Here is a 17,849-nt window from a genome sequence, read left to right on the forward strand (position 1 = left end):
TATAATACGATTGCAATAGCCAGATTTACTAAAGCCTTTAGAGTTAGACTCAAATATATATTATGCATCATTCAGAGCTGTGTTTCAGAATTTGTACATGCAAACTTTCTGAATGTTTGCCATAGGCTTTATTAACTCTGTCCCAATATTTAAAAGATAGATGCATATACAAAAGTTATCTTTTAAAATAAAGTATTGGAATAGAGTTTGTATGCTTGGTTGTTACTGTTGATCACTAACTGTTGCCATAAGCGCATTTAGCTGTTATTTTTAGGGGCTCAGAATCAAATGGTTCCACGGTTGAAGACTCCCGTTTCCAATCTGGCATCACCGAACATTAAAATGGCAAAGAGAAACAACTGTGGATTTTAATGAACAATACAAACATTATGAGTCACAAGCATGTTTGAAAAGATTTCCGAATGAGGATTCCCACATTTGCCATGTTTGTGTTTCTAAGCAATACATGGATCAGAAAATCCATTAAAAAAAATAATAATAAAAAAAATTATAGTTTGTAAAGTAACTACAGAATTGCACACTTTTTGCAAAAAAAAAAAATAGGATAACCAATAAAACGGTACCACTTGACCTTCAGTTGTCAAAATGTCAACTGACTAACCTCTGATTTTTAGCGCACATACTGTAAAAATAAATCAAGGCATGTTTGAGAAAGGTGTGGTTAAAGCATCCACTTTCACACCCAAAAAGAGAGCAGAAAGAAAAGAGAACAGAAAGAGAAGCAGGAGGAAACTGGTATGAATATTCATTCAAAGTAAGGAAGAGAAGGAGAGAAAAGAGCGAGAGAACCTCGGATGGATAAGACACATGCACAACACGAGGTAAAGAAACAAAGACACTGAACTCCCAACATAAAAGATTGTTGAAATAAATGGAGATGAACAGGCCCCACCTCAGCCTGAGTGAGATTATATCATAAAACAATGAATATAACATTTTAAATCAGCACTAACGTTCAGACTGAGGCTCACATCATAATAAAACACTTTAAAGGATACTTGCCAAGAACGTATTCGGCTTTTGTTTGTTATCAACACACTTTTTCAGCAAATAAATGAAAGGCTTGAAATTGGTAAAGATTGATGGAGGCGGAGCCAGGTTTGACAGATATGTCATAAAGCTTGAGATTTGGTAACACTGAGCACCAATACATACATGTATCTGAGATAGTTCTATGTATGACACTGCATATAATTCAGTTTTATATGCAGTATGTCATCACATATTGCTTAGGTATGGGATAAAAACAGTTTTACATTCTTTAAGACTGGAAGTCAATGAAACGGAACAATTTCAAATGCATCCCAGCCTTTTAAACGGCTTCAGATATGATCAAAGTTAAGCACTTGAACATTGCATGAATATGTGATATCGCTGCATTTTCGGGTCAGCTATCACAAACTGACTGAAAGCTATCATAAAGTTGAATAGGATGATATTGTATAAATCAAATATTCTTCAAGTCATGCCAATACATGGGGCTCAATCTTTTTGAATATGAAAAAATCATAAAAGTACAAGTTCGCTTCTGCCTAAAGGTATGGAAACGTGTTCTTCTGGATAGAATAAACCTCCATTAAAGGAATAGTACATAACAAAATGAAAATGCATTCAACCTCAGGCCATCTTAAAAGTACAGTAGATGAGTTTGTTTTTTCATTGAAACATATTTGGAGAAATTTGACATTACATCACTTTCTCACAAATGGATCCTCTGCAGTGAATGGGTGCTGTCTGAATGAAAGTCCAAACTGCTGATAAAAGCATCACACACATCTGTTAACATCTTGCGAAGTGTGTGTTTCTTACAAACATGCAGCTTTTCATTTCACAAAATGTTAATTGATGTACTGGAGTCGTGTGGATTACTGCAATGTTTTTACAGCTGTTTGGACTCTCATTCTGACGGCACCCATTCACTAAAGAGAATTCATTGGTGAGAAAGTGAATGGTAAATTTCTGCAAAAATATGTTTTAATAAAGAAACAAATTCTACATATACATATTGGACGACAATTTTCTGGAAAGTTTCTTTTTTGGGTGAACGATTCCTTTAAAGAACAAGTCGATGGTGCCACATACAAGGATCAATCTGAATGGTAGAATAAATATCTAACAGCAAACTAAGACCTGCCAAACAAGGAACATAATCCAATATTTCAATAAACATGCCTGCTTAAACTTTTTTTTCCTGTATGGGCATGAAAAAAAGTGAAATAATTACATTATGTTTTGGATTGATTGCAGCTCCCACAAAATGTGATCTCTTTTTGAAATCTAATCTGACCGATTTTTTGTTGTTGTCGTTGTTGAACAACTGTAAAACCCAAAGGATATGAAATGAATTGCAGTACATTAATGAGTACATTCTGCTGAGATGTCAGTAAAAACATTTGTAAATGCAGGCACACATTATATTTTTAAAAGAAATACGCCTGGAAAATACTGGCACAGGAGCTTAAAGTATTCAAAGAGAAATATAACAAATAATTTGAGAATATATTAGGAAAATAATCTGCATACCTAAAATTGCACGCACCCCACTGTACCTTTAAAGCAGACACAAGACAAACAAATAAACAAAACTCAGATGGACGACACACGTTTTCCCTGCTGGACGTTTCTCGTGGTATGAGCGTCTGTGCGGGTCTTGGCAGGGACTGAGAGGTCCTCTCTTTATCTCACAGATGTAAATGCTTCCCTAGTTTCCAGCAGTGTTAGTGGTGCCCCACACACCTCTCTGGCCAGACGGCTGTGCATATTGTTATGAAGGTCCAGATCTAGCAGCTTGACAGGCGCCGGTAAAAGTACATGTAGCCCAAGTCTTTAGGGGGCCGCTCTGACAAACATACTTTGTGGTCGTTGTAAATCAGCCATCTAGGGAAGTAAAAAAAAAAAGATATCGGAGTTTGAGTATATATATATATATATATATATATATGGGCTGGGCAAGTTAGTGTGTTATTATTGTGTTAATGCATCGATTGATTAATGCCGACAATTATTTTGTCAAGCGAACCATGATTGCCTGGTGTAAGCACACCCTAATTATTCTCCTGCATCCTGCACACATGAGTCTCTACCCGCACATCAAGTGTTGTCCCGTGCCACACTCTGCTGCGATGGGTCCCGCGATCGTGCAGTATCGTATCTCTAATAGGTAGGTGCCTGTTATAATGTTATGATCGAGGCTCTAGACTAGCATAACTTGTTTTTCTATAACAAACTATAAAATATTTTCTATAAAAAAGTTTATGCCCTGGCAGTGACAAATAGCTTGTTTTATGTTGAATTTAATTACATTAATGTTATAAGCTGAGATTTAGGCTACAATAAATATTTTAACTGCTACTATGTAAAACACTGCTGTTAAAAGCACCTTATTTGTTTAAAGTGTTTGCAAACCAAATGCTATTAAACTTTTGTTCATATAGCAGTAGGCCTACTTTTAAATGAAAAAAAGTGCGCAATACACTACTTTTGAATAAATTATTAATTTTGTGCATAACAAATTAAATTGTGATTAATTGCAGACAACAATGCGATTAATCGCGATAAAAAAAAAACATTGTTGCCCAGAATATATACATACATACATACATATATTAGGGATGGGACGGTATGAAAATTTAATATCACGATTATAGTGACTAAAATTATCACGATTATCAATATTATCACGGTTTTGTTGAAACGAGATGAAAGTGTTCAAAAATAGTTGATGCTCACACTGAAAACATTTCAGCAAGTTTTATATTTAATAATCAACAAACAACTAATAAAACAAGCAACTCTATGCACTTAATTTAAAGAAAGATTAAATTCTGTGGCATTTCCTTCCTTACAATGAAAAGTGTAGAAGCATAGAAAAGCATAGAAAAGTCACTGACTTTCGCCATTCCTTCTCGAAAAAAAACAAAAAAAACATTGTGCGCTGCGCTTGCGTCAGACTGTTGCTGGCTGGACATGATTTAATAGTGAGTTATTAAAACCGCGATAATCAAACACGGTTTTAATGATAATTCATGTTTTAAAAATGTTAACATTTATAAATGGTTACAAATTATGAAATTATACATTTAGAACTTTTAGAATCTGTCTAGTAATAAATTGTAGATTTTTTTATTTAAGTTTATAATTTTTTTAAATGTAATTAATTTTAATTTGTTAAATGTAATTAATTTTGTTTAAAAATTTTATTCAGATGTAATTTTAAATATTTATACTTTTTTATTTATGAGTGTAATTATAAAATATATAAAATATAAAAAATATATCATATATAAATATACAGTAAATACAATATATAATTGTAAAAGTAAAAAATTTAAATAATTCCACTTTTTGAACAAATGAACAAAACAAAATATATAAAAATACTACATATACTCTATGTACAGTATATATATATAAAGTTATGTAAAAAAATGTATTTAAAGTGTTTATAATATATATTTTTAATTTAAAATATTTTTATTTTCTTAATTTTAAATGTTTTTTTTTAAACATTTATTTAAATGCACTCTAAGAAATTTTATATAAATATTTTTTTCTGTTATACATTATCCAAACGATACACTCTGCAATCAGTCCATCCACAATCAGTCTGATTGTACCACACCCCCAAAATGAAAATTTGTAAATAAATAACACACATTATAATCAGCATACCTGCCCTCTTTTTTGATATGACACACATAATGACCAGACATTGTGGATGCTCCCATGTGACTGATGAAGGCAAACAGTTCGTAACCTTTGAGAAAGAAAAAACAAAACAACATCAGCAATGAAATATCAAACCAGCAATGCATGCAGACAGTGTAATCCTCAGTATGTGAGCACTGTTTGTTGATCTCAGTATTCTGTAGGCACTTACGCCCGGGTCCGTCTCTGACACGGGGGCTGGACAGGTCCTGATCTGGAGACAGTGAGGAGTCGCTGTGGGCATTGGCATTTGAAAAGCTGTTATCGTTCGCCTCTGTGTCTGCCGTGTCTGACATAGCCTCACTCTCATCCTCACAGTCTGGGTGTGTGAATATCCAGTCAAGCGCACGCTCCAAGTTGTTGTTCTGTAATCAGACAAGTAGAATACAGACAAAATGTGACATCATGGTATTGTAAATCATTGTAACTCTCATCACTTGAGAACAGGAGCTCTAAATACACACACTGATATGTGTAGGTAACTAACAACCTAACTGGACAAAAAACATGGCAAGCTTTAAATTCACAAGAAAAAAATATCCTCAGTCAAGGAGCCATATTTAAATTGCTCAGACGAGTCAAGAGTCCTTGATTTAACTGAGGTCATTCTAGCATGGTCACAAGACTAATTTAGGCATAGGCACTAATCTGAAATAGCGCCGTGATTCACTGCAGATTCCAGAACTGAAAGCAAATGTGGCCTGATGCTCTCATCCTTTCCTGGACAAATGTGAACGGCGTAGGTTGAAGACGTCCACTTGTGACTGCGCTATTAGAGGCTATTTTTGCAAGCACATAACACAGACTTGAAAAACACCATCCCAATGTCTAAAACACAAAAATAACTATGCAAGAAGAAGTAGGTCCTACTATGAATAAACAATGTTCAAACACTTGACAAGAAGATCTGAGAGGTTAGACTAAACATAGGAGTTATACAGTTCATTAAAATTAAACTGAAAACTAAACATTCTAAATAATAAAGAGGAAATCATGTAGCAACTCATGTACAACTGTGTAAAATTTCCTTTTTTAAAGATGTTTTGAATGAAAGAAGTATTGTGTTCACATAATGCATTTATTTGAGTAATATTTAAAAATGACTTTTAATAGGCTATATTTGAAAATGTAATTTATTCCTTTGGTGGCAGTGCTACATTTTCAGAAGCTATTACTCTGAATAGAAAGTTCAAAAGAATGTAATTTATTTGAAATAGGTATCTTTTGTAACATTATAAATGTTTTTAACTTTAAATCAATTTAAAGTGCGCTTGCTGAATAAAACTATTCATTTCTTTTAAATAAATGGATACACACACACACACACCAAAATATTAAAACCCATAATATACTTCCAGCAAACATTTCATCACCAAGTGAATTTTGACTGAATAATAGCATGATTTTCAAAGCACTTTAAAACCAATACAAATCACATTTCTTTTAACTGTAAACACTGTACTTTCAGATATCCAATAAGAAAATGTGAAGGTTAGCCAAGTAGTTTAACAGAAGAAATGGCTTCTCTAGTCTCGCATGCTGGGTCAATGAGCAACAAGTGACAAAACTAATCCTGACATGCCAGAACATGTTTTTGCATCTGTGTAACGTGACAGTATGATAGTTATACTCCTGCCTAAGAATGAAATCAAACAATTTTCAGCAATTAACTGTTCAAAACATGAACATCCTACATACAGTGGCCCTAAAACGTATCCAGACACTTGAACTTTTCTCAAGGTAATTTTTTAGTGGATGCATGGAGCCAGATCCACTGAAGTTCATGCAGGGGTCCTAGAAGAGTAATCACAGGTCTATGACATTCAGATATTTTTAGGTGTTCAAATTCTTTTTCGGGGCCACTAAATACACACACTGATATGTGTAGGTAACTAACAACCTAACTGGACAAAAAACATGAAGCAGATGAAGCAGGACACTCACTGTGGCTTTGAGAGCCTGGATTGTGTGATGTCTGGGGAAGCCCATGGAGGTGAGGATGGAGATGCTCTCTTCTGGAGGCTGGTTATCCAGTGCACTGGTAGTAGGGAGGCTGGGACTGGGAAGGTCTGGTTCCATGTAAGTGGGAACTGCCAGAGGCTCAGCAAAATCTTAAGTTGGTTTCAGAAGAGGCGTAAGATTTAAGTCTTCGGTCACACATACAGTATATATCATATTTACATTTAAAATATCACAACAAAGACAAATGCAATAGTACATGGTAAAACATTATGTAGAACTATATGTTCAAACTATCTCACGAAAAACATAATATTCAGTCTAGTGTGAATATTATTCACCAAATGTGCAGAGGATAAAAATATCACACTCGCTGCTTTGAGATTACACAGATAAACCGGAAATTCACATGAACACGAGCCATGTAATCCATTCCCTGTAGTCTGCAACTAATCCTTTAATGTTCAAGATCAAATGCTGTTTCACACACACACACACACACACACACACACACAAACACACACACACACACACACATATTGAAAGAAATTATGAATACATTTTTAAATTACAAGTTATTGTTGTGTAAATATCTAATCAAAGAGAATTGTATCTCTCAAGTTTTTTTTATTTTTATATATATATATATATACCCATTTTTGCCTTGACTAATTACTTTTTCAATTTGCACTGTTTTTCAATTTTATTCAGCAACCATGCATTAAATAGATTAAAGGTGACAAGTAATGAATTTTACATTGTTGCAATAAAAAAAAAATATTAAAATTAATTGTCTGTTTATTAATTACAGAAAAACTGAAATTATATATATATAAGGCAGAGCAGACCAAAATATTTTTAAATGTTAATATAAAAAGTTAGGATTTCTGCTTTCCTTAGACTAGCCATATATCATCTCACAGTACACAATACTGAAGAGTTAAGGTAAGGCTAAAAAAATCTCTGTATACTGCACACTATATTAATAACCACTGTCAGTAGCCTCTATATAGGAACAGGCCAGCTGTAGCTGTGGAGCAGACGTAAGCCACACGAGTCTAGGAGATGCGAAGCTAATGGAGTTTGGAGCACTTGAGACTGCTTGTGTGTATGTCTGATTCTGTATGTGATCTCAGGTGGCCGTTTAACTGGAGCAGGAAAGTGAGGAGAACAGAATTCCCAGCTCACAGTTGACGCTCAAGTGTGAGGACGGTGTTTACTAGCCAGAAGCACAATGATAAACAAGGATGACTAGCAAGAGACTGAAATACAACCTTGTGTAAACTTGATTCTACTCAACTAGACCATTTTGAGTCCAATAATATAGAACACCTTAGATCTAAATTGCATTCGGATGAATTACTTTGGCATGAAAATACGCAACTCTTTATGTCACATGCATTTATCTTATAGCCTAGCTAAGTGACATGCTCCAAACATAAAATATTCCACTGTGGCTGAAACCCAGATAATGAGCCTCATGAAGCACACCAGATTTCTGTGCCTTATTTATCTTGAATGCATTAACGACATTTAAAATACAGGTTTACTTTAAGCAAACGGTATGTATATTATCACAGGTCATAGGTCTGTTCTGGGAAAAAAACTAATCTTGGTAGAAACTATACTAATTAGGCAGCTGCTTTACATGGATATGGATATGACACAGATTACATTACAGTATAGTGAGAATAAACATGTTTTTTTCTGACCACAATGTGTTTTGCTAAATATTTCCAAGAGCATGAAACGATGAAATTCAAGATAAAACATTTAGTCCAGTATTTGTTTCACCACACACTGCAGCAGGTTACATATTTACAAAACACTCCTGTATAGTGATTTCTCCACAGGGAAAATTCATTTAATTTACTTTTAAAGACAAATCTGCTCTGTGAGCTCCGAGGTTGTTAGATGATATATAGTTTTGTTGAAGCCATCAGTTTGCATTCTTTCAAATTAAGCTTAAAATATTTGTTTAAAGGAACACTACACTTTTTTGAAAATAGCCTAAATGCAACTCCCCTAGACTTAAACAGTCTTTTGTAGTTACATCATGTACTAAGACCGACAGAAAATGAAAAGTTGTGATTTTCTAGGCTATGGCTAGGAACTATACTCTCATTCCGGCGTAATAATCAAGGAACTTTGCTGCCGTTCCATGGTTGCAGCAGGCGCAATGATATTACACAGCGCCTGAAAATAATTTTTCATTTTCAATTTTTCAAGCAACTTTAAATTTTTTGTCGGTCTTAGTACATAATGTAACTACAGAAGAATCAAGTTTTAAACAGGAAAAATATAGAAACTCTTTGGTCATTTTTGAGCGAGATGCTAACAGTCTAATCAGATTCAATGAACTATGCTAAGCTAAGCTAAAAGTGCTAACGCCAGACCCGGAGATTGGCAGAATGGATTTGAAAACGGTAAAACTCAATGGTTTAACTCTTGGGGAGTTAGAAAAAGAGTCTATAAAAGAGACTATACACTTCATATAATAGTATATATATATATTTAATAATCAATATTTGAATTGAAGGTTTTTTATTATAAACAGTTGTGATACTGCATTGATTTGCCATTTGATTTCCCATGAGGCCTAAATCATACCAGCTGAGAATCAACTTAATAAATATTGTTGTGAAACCGTGCTTGAGTTTTTGAAATAATGTCAACTGGATGGCTAATATGCAGATCACAGTAAGTTCATCTGAGTTAAATGTCTAAAATGTCTACAGTGAAAGTGTTCCTTTAGAGGAAGCATGCAATTAGGTGACTGTGTCTTCTGCTCAATTAGACATTCCCTCACACTTCACTTCAAACTAAATGGCTACAACCTTTTAGCCAATGGAGCTAAAATGGCAGACACTTGAGTGTCTTTCCATTGATTACTAGACTATGTGACTAGAGCCATTAGAACAAATAAGATGTTTAATTCCATCACAGCTGCATGTTTTAGGCTATAACAAATGTATATAATAACATTTTTTTTTAAATATTACATTTAACCAGTACTACTATTACTATTTTAAGTAATGCTTTTATATAAAATGAGGGAAGGACACAGGGAATATGCCTTTGTTCAAAACGTGTCAGTTCAGTCAAGATACGAGGCCCTACCTGGCTCTTCCATGTGTGCTATTATCCAGTTAAAGGCCATCTCTGCCCCCATATTCCCAGTGTAGTACACTGCCTTCCGACAGGCTTCCAGAGGGAAACCCATCTCTGCCAGCTGCATCACGGATGATTCATCTATTTCTGGAGCTGAGGAACAGATGAAGAGAATAGTGGCTTCAAATCAACATCAGCGCCCCTTAACTAAAAATAAATACACAGACCATTTAAAATCTTCAAGAAAACAAAACTTGAACATTTTACAAGACTTTAAATACTGTTCTTCGAATAAGTAATTTTGTAGTGCATGTATACAGTTGTAAATGTATTTTGCAATTTACAATCAAAGCGGTACTTACATTCCAAAGAGTTGTTTGTTGTGCTGTCTGAATACAAAAAAAGACTTAGTCAGTACAAATCAGGGCATAATTCTAAATATGAAATTTAAACTTTCAAGCTAGCTGTTTTTATTATATTTCACAACATTATATTTCAATAATTTTAAACAATGGCAAAAAAACATATAACACTGACTATAAGAGTTTTGTTGTTTTTTAAATACATTTCTTATGTTCACCGAGGCTGTATTTATTTTATCAAAATTAGAAAATAATTAGGAGTTTTAATTTTGAGTTTTAATATATTTAAGATGCATTTTATTCTTGTTATGGCAAAGCTTTTCAGTATTCAGTGTCACTGAAAGCATTCTAATATGCTGCTGGGTGCTCGAGAATTTTTTTTTGTTATTATCAACGTTGAAAATATCTGTGCTGCTTACTTTTATGGAAACCATGATACACTTTTTCAGGATTCTGAAGATTGATGAATATAAAAATTTTATTTGAATCCATTGATCCATTTAATTAATCCTTCCTGAATGAATTAATTTCTATCAACAAAAAAAAATCAATAAATAAAATAAAAATCTTATTGACTCCAAATGTTTGAATGGTACTAGTCTTAAGGTTCTCACCTCTGGTGTCTTCAGGAATGACAATGGGAGGTGTAAGGTCAGGCAGCTCCTCTTCTCCAGTCTGTAGCCCTGTGGCCCGGAGGCGATTCAAGTCCAGGAAATCAGGTACATCAACAGAAACATCTGTAGCACATAACAAAAAAAAAGATTTAAAAGGCAATTTTAAATATTACAAAAAGAAATGAACTGTACATTGATACATTCAGAAGAGACTCTTGGACCAGATTCTGAGCATTATTTCTTTCCAAAAACCAAGATTTTGCTGACCACAGAACCAGTCTCTGATTCCAAAAATGTCTTGTGTAAAAACACAGTGCTAGAGTACCCTCTGCTGGACAAAGGAAAAGCTCTGCTGAGCAAACATAACACCTTGCAAACTGATATGGTAGTCTTTTGAGGCAAGCAATCAGTGATGCATTGCTCAACATGCATGACATGTGATGATCTGAATTGCACAAGAGAGCATGTGATAGGCAGACACAGATGACAAACAAGAACATGACATATTAATAAATATGCTTTGACAGGAGCTGAAGGTACAGAGAATCAAAAATCCTTTCAATTGGAATGAGAATGAGATAATCAAACATTTTGTACATGCATTGCATTCTTTTGTCAGCAATGTGTTAATTTATTTATTAACAATTTGATATCAAATATATAACGTCAGACTAAAAGCACTTAAAATTACACACCTAACTTTTTGGGCACCCAATCAACCCCGAATGTGAACTTCTTTATTTGCATGACCATGTACTCTGGGAAGGATGCGAAACGAGAAGTCCTGAGGAAAGAGAAAGATATAATGTTTTAGAGCCTGCATTTACACATATATTGGGATTTATAGGGGTTTATATATAAATATATATATATACCAATGAGTGTATGTGTGCGTGTGTGTTGTCAGACGCATCCAAAATAAAAGTTTTTATTTACATAATATATGTACATGTATTGTGTATATTTATTATGTACATATAAATCCACACATATGCAGTATATATTTTGAAAGTATTTACATGCATATACATTTATATTTATATTCTTAAGTATAAATATAACATTTCTGTCTTAAATATATACATGTATGTGTTTGCATTCATATATATAATAAATATACACAGCATACACACATATATTATGCAAACAAAAACTTTTATTTTGGATGCGATTAATCACAATTTATATATATATATATATATACATACACACTGCCTTTTAAAAGTTGCAACATTGTTAATAAATCAACATATTAAAATAACTTTTGAAAGATCATGTGACACTGAAGAAATTCAGCTTTTAAAGTATATTACAAAACTTTTTATGGCATTAATATTACACAATATTAAGTTTTTGTGTCTGTGTGTGTGTGTGTGTGTGTGTGTGTGTTTGGGTAATACTTTAGTATAGGGACCAATTATTATTAGCATTTATAAAACACATATTGTGAATGAACATATTATATATATATATATATATATATATACCTAATCCTATCCAATACCTAAACTTAACAACTTACTATTACTAAGAAGCAAATTAGGAGCTAGGAGTTTATTGAGGCAAAAGTCATAGTTAATAGTTTGTTAATTGAAAATTACACCTTAAAATAAAGTGTGACCATTTTCTTCTATATTTTTGATTAAATAAATATATCCTTGATAAGCATAAGAAACTTCTGTTTTTTTAATTAAAAATCTTTCAGTTCTCAAACTTTTGAAGAGCAGTTAGTTAATATATATGAACAAAAAATGTAAAACATTAAAATTGTAGATGACATTTTTGACAAATTTTGGAAAATGTTTTTTAAGTCCTTTGAAGGTCTCAAACCAGAACCTTGCTTACTTCACTCCGGCTGACTTGGCTTGCAGTGCAGAGCTCCAGAAGTCTGGAACATTCTCAGGCTCAGTGAAGGCTTGCAGACAAGCAGTGAAGGGGATTCGGGCTCTCACCGGCTCTGGAGGGGGCCGCATGTTCTCCTCAGCTTCCTTACGCTTACTCTCATATGCTATTAAGTCCTCTGTACAAATGACAAAACAATAAGCAATTAAAACAACCTCAACAACCTGCACATTAGATCCATTGAAAAGACCTAAAATAAATAAAATATAACCTTACTAAATAAACTTTAATCAATATTTAAGAGTCAGATCAGGTGGAAATAGTTTTTTAAATGCACATGACAGATTTGTAGTGCAGGAGCAATGTTTAAGTCAGTTGTAGAGGGCATTACCTCTGTTGCTGGCAGCCTCCAAGGGTACAGGAAGCTGCATGAGGTAGTCCACTCGCTGTGAGTAGCGCACCTTCTGTGTCTGACAGCACTGCACTCGCTCCTCAACTAAGAAGCGGAACACATCGCTGGGGTTCTCTGAGCCTGAACTGTTCCTCTGGAAATGGCAAAACACAATATCACCTACAGAAAGTTCATGGCACAGTGGGTAGCACAGTACATTATAAGAGCTGTTTTGTTTTGTTATCTTCAGTAGAACACTAAAAAATATATATTTTGAAGAATGCTGTTAACTAAACAGTTTTGGTTCCCAATGACTTCCCATTGCATTTTTTTGTTTATATAATAGAAGTCATTGGAAACTGGAACTGTTTGTTTATCAACATCCTTCAATATATATTTAATGTTCCATAGAACCACATGGCCACACGGGTGAGAACAAAAAAAATGACTTTTTTTTTTTGTATGAAATATTTGTATGAAATATTTGAAAATTGAATTTTTGGGTGGACTATCCCACCAACATCCAAAATCATGACATAAAACACAGTAGCAGTTGCATAATACATAGTTCTACAAAACAAATGGTAAACAAATCAACTTTCGATTTAAATTTAGGCATCTTTAGGGAGAGCTCAGAATTAGTCCATAATTCAGATCAACGAGGTCATCCAATGGCAGTTCCGCTATTCTGAGGCCATACCGAAATATAGCAGCCCTCCTCTATCAAGTCTGAGATACCAGAGACCACTGAGCAGAGAACAAACCTGCTGAGGATGTAGAAACGCACCACAAGGTCCCCTCACTGTTCACAGGCCTTATGCTATTTCACACAAGGCACAGCTGAGGACAGCTACAAATAAACCAGTCAACATTTCTGAGTACTAAACATTTCAAGAGACTATAGCCCTGTCTTGGTTTTAAGAGGCTCGCTCTGCTTGGTTTATATGCACTGTCAGGAACAAGTAGATGTCAGCAAAGATTAGCTCTTGAACAGTTCATCGCTTCAAAATCAAACAACTATATAAACATATCTAGAGCTGAAAAGCTTTACATGAAATCTAAATGGACCCTTTTTATTTCTCTATTGTGAATACTTCTATCTATATTGTGAACAGATCTGTATTGTGATGTCTGTTGAGAATGATTTGTTGTATTGTGAACAGATCATCTGTGAATGTTAGTTTAAATATAAAATTGTCCACTGAGTAGGCATCTGTATCTAACTATATTAGGCGGGCGATCCCTGCTTGCACTCCCATTGTTAGCTTCTACATCACATCACCACTTACTCTATCATTCCAACATTTGGTTTCAGTAGGATTTTTTAAAGAAACTAATACTTCAGTAGGGATGCATTAAATGTATCAAAAGTTACAGTAAAGACAATTATAATGGAAGATATGCATTTCAAATAAAGTTATTTTTTTTTTACTTTCTATTTATCTCGGAAAAAACTAAATCACAGTTTCCACACAAATATCAAGCTGCTCAACTGTTTTCAACATTGATAATGATAAGAAATGTTTCTTGAGAACCAAATCAGGTTTCTGAAGGATCGGCACTGAAGACTGATGAATATTCAGCTTTCCATCACAAAACTGAATTACATTTCAAAATATAAGAAAACAGTTATTTTCAATTGTATGAACATTTAACAATATAAAAAGAGTCTTCTTTAAAAAACTTGAATGTTATTTACATAAAGTTGAATTTCGTCACACCATCAATGATCAATGTTGCTTATGTCACAGGAAACTGGCAATTCTAATGCAAAAAGAAAATTACTATCAGTGTGAATGCTCCTTAATAACCTGCTAACCATCTGCTTTGATTTTCCCTTTCAGCTGATGTCACCAAGCACTTACATTTTCCAAACACTCCCTCCAACCACCTGTCATTTAGAAGCCATTTTTCATGATCGTCAACTCAAAACTATGCCAAATTGTAGAAGAAAAGTAGTAATAAAATGGGCTGTGAATTCTATTTCTTGTTGACATAGTGTATCTCAATGTAAATGTCTAACAGTGTGGCTCCTACTGTTATTTGTTTTTAAGTCACGGAAAAGTGTCAGGGAAGGCAACGGCTTTCAATCTGGACATGGACCAAGTGGGGAGGGTAACAGGAAGCATTATCTGCCCTGTGTAACCGATAGGGGGATCTAATTTTAAATCAGTTGAGAAAGTCACTTGAAGTGTGTGTCTGCCAGCAGAGGGGTAGAGAGTGCAGTCGAATGTGTCTCCTGAAACCAGAGCCTGCTGACACCACTCAAAGTCTACAAACACGTCTGGGGAAATTCCAGCCAAACCCTAGAAACCCTTGATTCTCTAAAATCATGTTTTAAGAAATGAAGATCACAAATGGGATAGTTTACCTAAAAATAAGAACTCTGTCAGAATTTACTCACCCTGTATCAATCCAAAACTCAATATACAAAAGGAGTCATAAAAGGTTCTCCTAATGCCAAGCTGATCTTTTTTTTCCATTAAATCAAAGTAATTTATAACCAGCTTTCAGCTAAAGAAGAAAAAAGTAATAGTAGTAGGTTTGAAGTGATATGAGGGTGATCATGTAGGATTTTCATTTTTGCGTAAACAATTTCTTTCAGACATGAAAGGAAATATTGTGTTTTCCAAAAAAGAAGCACATAAAAGAGAAAGACATTCATACCTCTACCAGGTTAATTAAGTGCAGCAAGAATTCATGAGCATCTTGTTGCCGGTTCGAGGAGAACTCTGGGTGTCCTTTACTGACCAGCGCTTTAAACATCTTAGGGGAAATCCCTCTTTGCTGCTGCTACAGAAGAAAACAACATGATACATCCATGCTCAGAGTCACCAAATGCACTTTAAAATGGCATCAGCCATCAAACATATTAAAGGAACACTCCACTAATTTTGAAAATAGGCTCATTTTCCAACTCTCCTAGAGTTAAACAGTTTGAGTTTGACTGTTTTTCAAATCCATTCAGCCAATCTCCAGGTCTAGCGGTAGCACTTTTAGCTTAGCATAAATCATTGAATCTCATTAGACCCTTAGCATCTAGCTCAAAAATGACCAAAGAGTATAGATATTTTTTTCGTATTTAAATCTTGACAGTTCTGTAGTTACATCGTGTACTAAGACCGATGGAAAATGAAAAGTTGTGATTTTCTAGGCCGATATGGCTAGGAACAATACTCTCATTCCGGCGTAATAATCAAGGAACTTTGCTGTTGTACAACTGGTACAGCAGGTGCAGTGATATTACGCAGCTCCTGAAAATAGTCCCCAGCTAGTTTGTGTAGTTGCAGAGTTGCTGGGGACTGTTTTCAGGCGCTGTGTAATAAAAACACAGCTGTTTAACTCAAAACAACTGTTTAACTTAAAATAAGCCTATTTTCAAAAATAGTGGAGTGTTCCTTTAAGAAAGTTGGATTGCAGTTGATATTTTTAAAGAAACCTGAACTTTAGGAAAATGGCAAATTAATTAAATTAATATGGAAGTAAAATAATGACTTATGTCTTTGAAACAAAAAAGCATGCTGAATAGCACTATCTGAAAAAATAATGCATTGAATTAACAGTACTTGCATTTTAATGCCTTGTATTTCCAGGGCTTGCATCTTTAGGTCCTGAAATTTAATATAGTTGTTCGTTTAAGCTGTTAATAATTTAATTAAAAATATTTCACACACCTTTTCATAATTAAAAAATCAATAATTCATATTCACGTTCCAGAATTCACTTCCAAAATATTCAATCGGTTAAAAAATACGATGTATAATATTCGACAGGCAAATTTCGGTCCATTTTATTTCACTTTCCAAATTCGCTTCCACAAATTCAGTGGTTAAAATTCGGCAGATAATTCGCCCTTTCACATCCGGGAGCTGCAGGAATAGCAGTAGAGCACTGAGGAATGATCTCCATCCGCTGTCAGTCGCTCACCAGCAGGTGGTGCAAGCGGCTGTTAAATAAGACCAAAGCAACAGGTGGATTAAGTAATACAGTTACAAAAACTGATCTGCAGAAATTAAGCAAGTGCTAAGCAGAAGTTTTGATTATCGGGGAAAAGCTGATTGTGCGTATGTTTATTTCAAAATCTTTGCTGTTACCAAGTAAGCAGCATTCAAATGAGATTATAATGGTGTTTTACCCAACGCTGAAGTACAGAACTAACATTACATCTAAGGAAGACATATATTGCTTTCGGTTGTTTAGTTCAGCGGTTCTCAATTCCAGTCCTCGCGCCCCACTGCTCTGCATATTTTGCACGTTTCTCTTTGTTAACACACCTGATTCAGATAATCAGCTCGTTAGAAATGAGCTCCGTGCATGAACTGTTTTTCAAATGTTCACTGCTCCCTACTCTCTGAGCAGGGGAAATCTGTTGAAGTTTACCTCACATCAAAACATTCATTCACTGATTTGTGCTGTGCAGCGTCTTTAAACATGGACAACTGTGACATCATATACCTCTGTAAATCAATACAATTTAAATTAACGTCTTGCACACTTCAATGCACTTTGATTGGAACATATAGCTACGTTCACTTCGAACTGGAATCATGGCTGAATATCCTGTGATGTCCACTTCGCAGGGCATTTATGTTCGAATAGAACAAATGTCTGAAGCGCTAAGAGAAACGTTCAAAATGTGCAGAGCAGTGGGGCGCGAGGACTGCAATTGAGAACCGCTGGTTTAGTTTACGTAACTTTGTGTCATGGCTTGTGCGTCGCTGTGCTGTAATACTGGGGATCCCCTCACGTCACACTCCAGGATTCCCCAATGACGAGTAATGCTTCTCAGTCAAATAATACTGTGATATAAGACCTCAGATCTCAGAGTACATTTTATTGATG

General features: G+C 34.5%; 1 protein-coding gene across 4 annotated transcripts in view; it reads right to left on the minus strand.

The window, feature by feature from the left end:
- Positions 1-1,084: 1,084 nt before the first annotated feature.
- LOC132161198 (ubiquitin carboxyl-terminal hydrolase 13) overlaps positions 1,085-17,849 on the minus strand; it is a 29,181-nt gene continuing 12,416 nt past the window's right edge. The window contains exons 11-22 of one of the 4 annotated variants that reach the window (XR_009438109.1): positions 15,675-15,800; positions 13,008-13,161; positions 12,620-12,794; positions 11,470-11,558; positions 10,775-10,897; positions 10,161-10,187; positions 9,808-9,951; positions 6,673-6,839; positions 4,901-5,093; positions 4,693-4,777; positions 2,506-2,898; positions 1,085-2,285 (exon numbers count right to left, since the gene is read on the minus strand). Coding sequence is in view for 3 of the 4 variants with exons in the window: in XM_059571084.1 (XP_059427067.1) it covers positions 2,802-2,898; positions 4,693-4,777; positions 4,901-5,093; positions 6,673-6,839; positions 9,808-9,951; positions 10,161-10,187; positions 10,775-10,897; positions 11,470-11,558; positions 12,620-12,794; positions 13,008-13,161; positions 15,675-15,800 (1,380 nt within the window). In the remaining variant the exon portion in view is untranslated. Of the gene's footprint in view, positions 2,899-4,692; positions 4,778-4,900; positions 5,094-6,672; positions 6,840-9,807; positions 9,979-10,160; positions 10,188-10,774; positions 10,898-11,469; positions 11,559-12,619; positions 12,795-13,007; positions 13,162-15,674; positions 15,801-17,849 lie in introns of all 4 variants that reach the window. The other 3 variants (XM_059571086.1, XM_059571084.1, XM_059571085.1) reach the window with 3 other exon arrangements.

The sequence above is a fragment of the Carassius carassius genome, chromosome 17 (genome assembly GCF_963082965.1).
Source record: "Carassius carassius chromosome 17, fCarCar2.1, whole genome shotgun sequence".
NCBI classification, from domain to species: domain Eukaryota; kingdom Metazoa; phylum Chordata; class Actinopteri; order Cypriniformes; family Cyprinidae; genus Carassius; species Carassius carassius.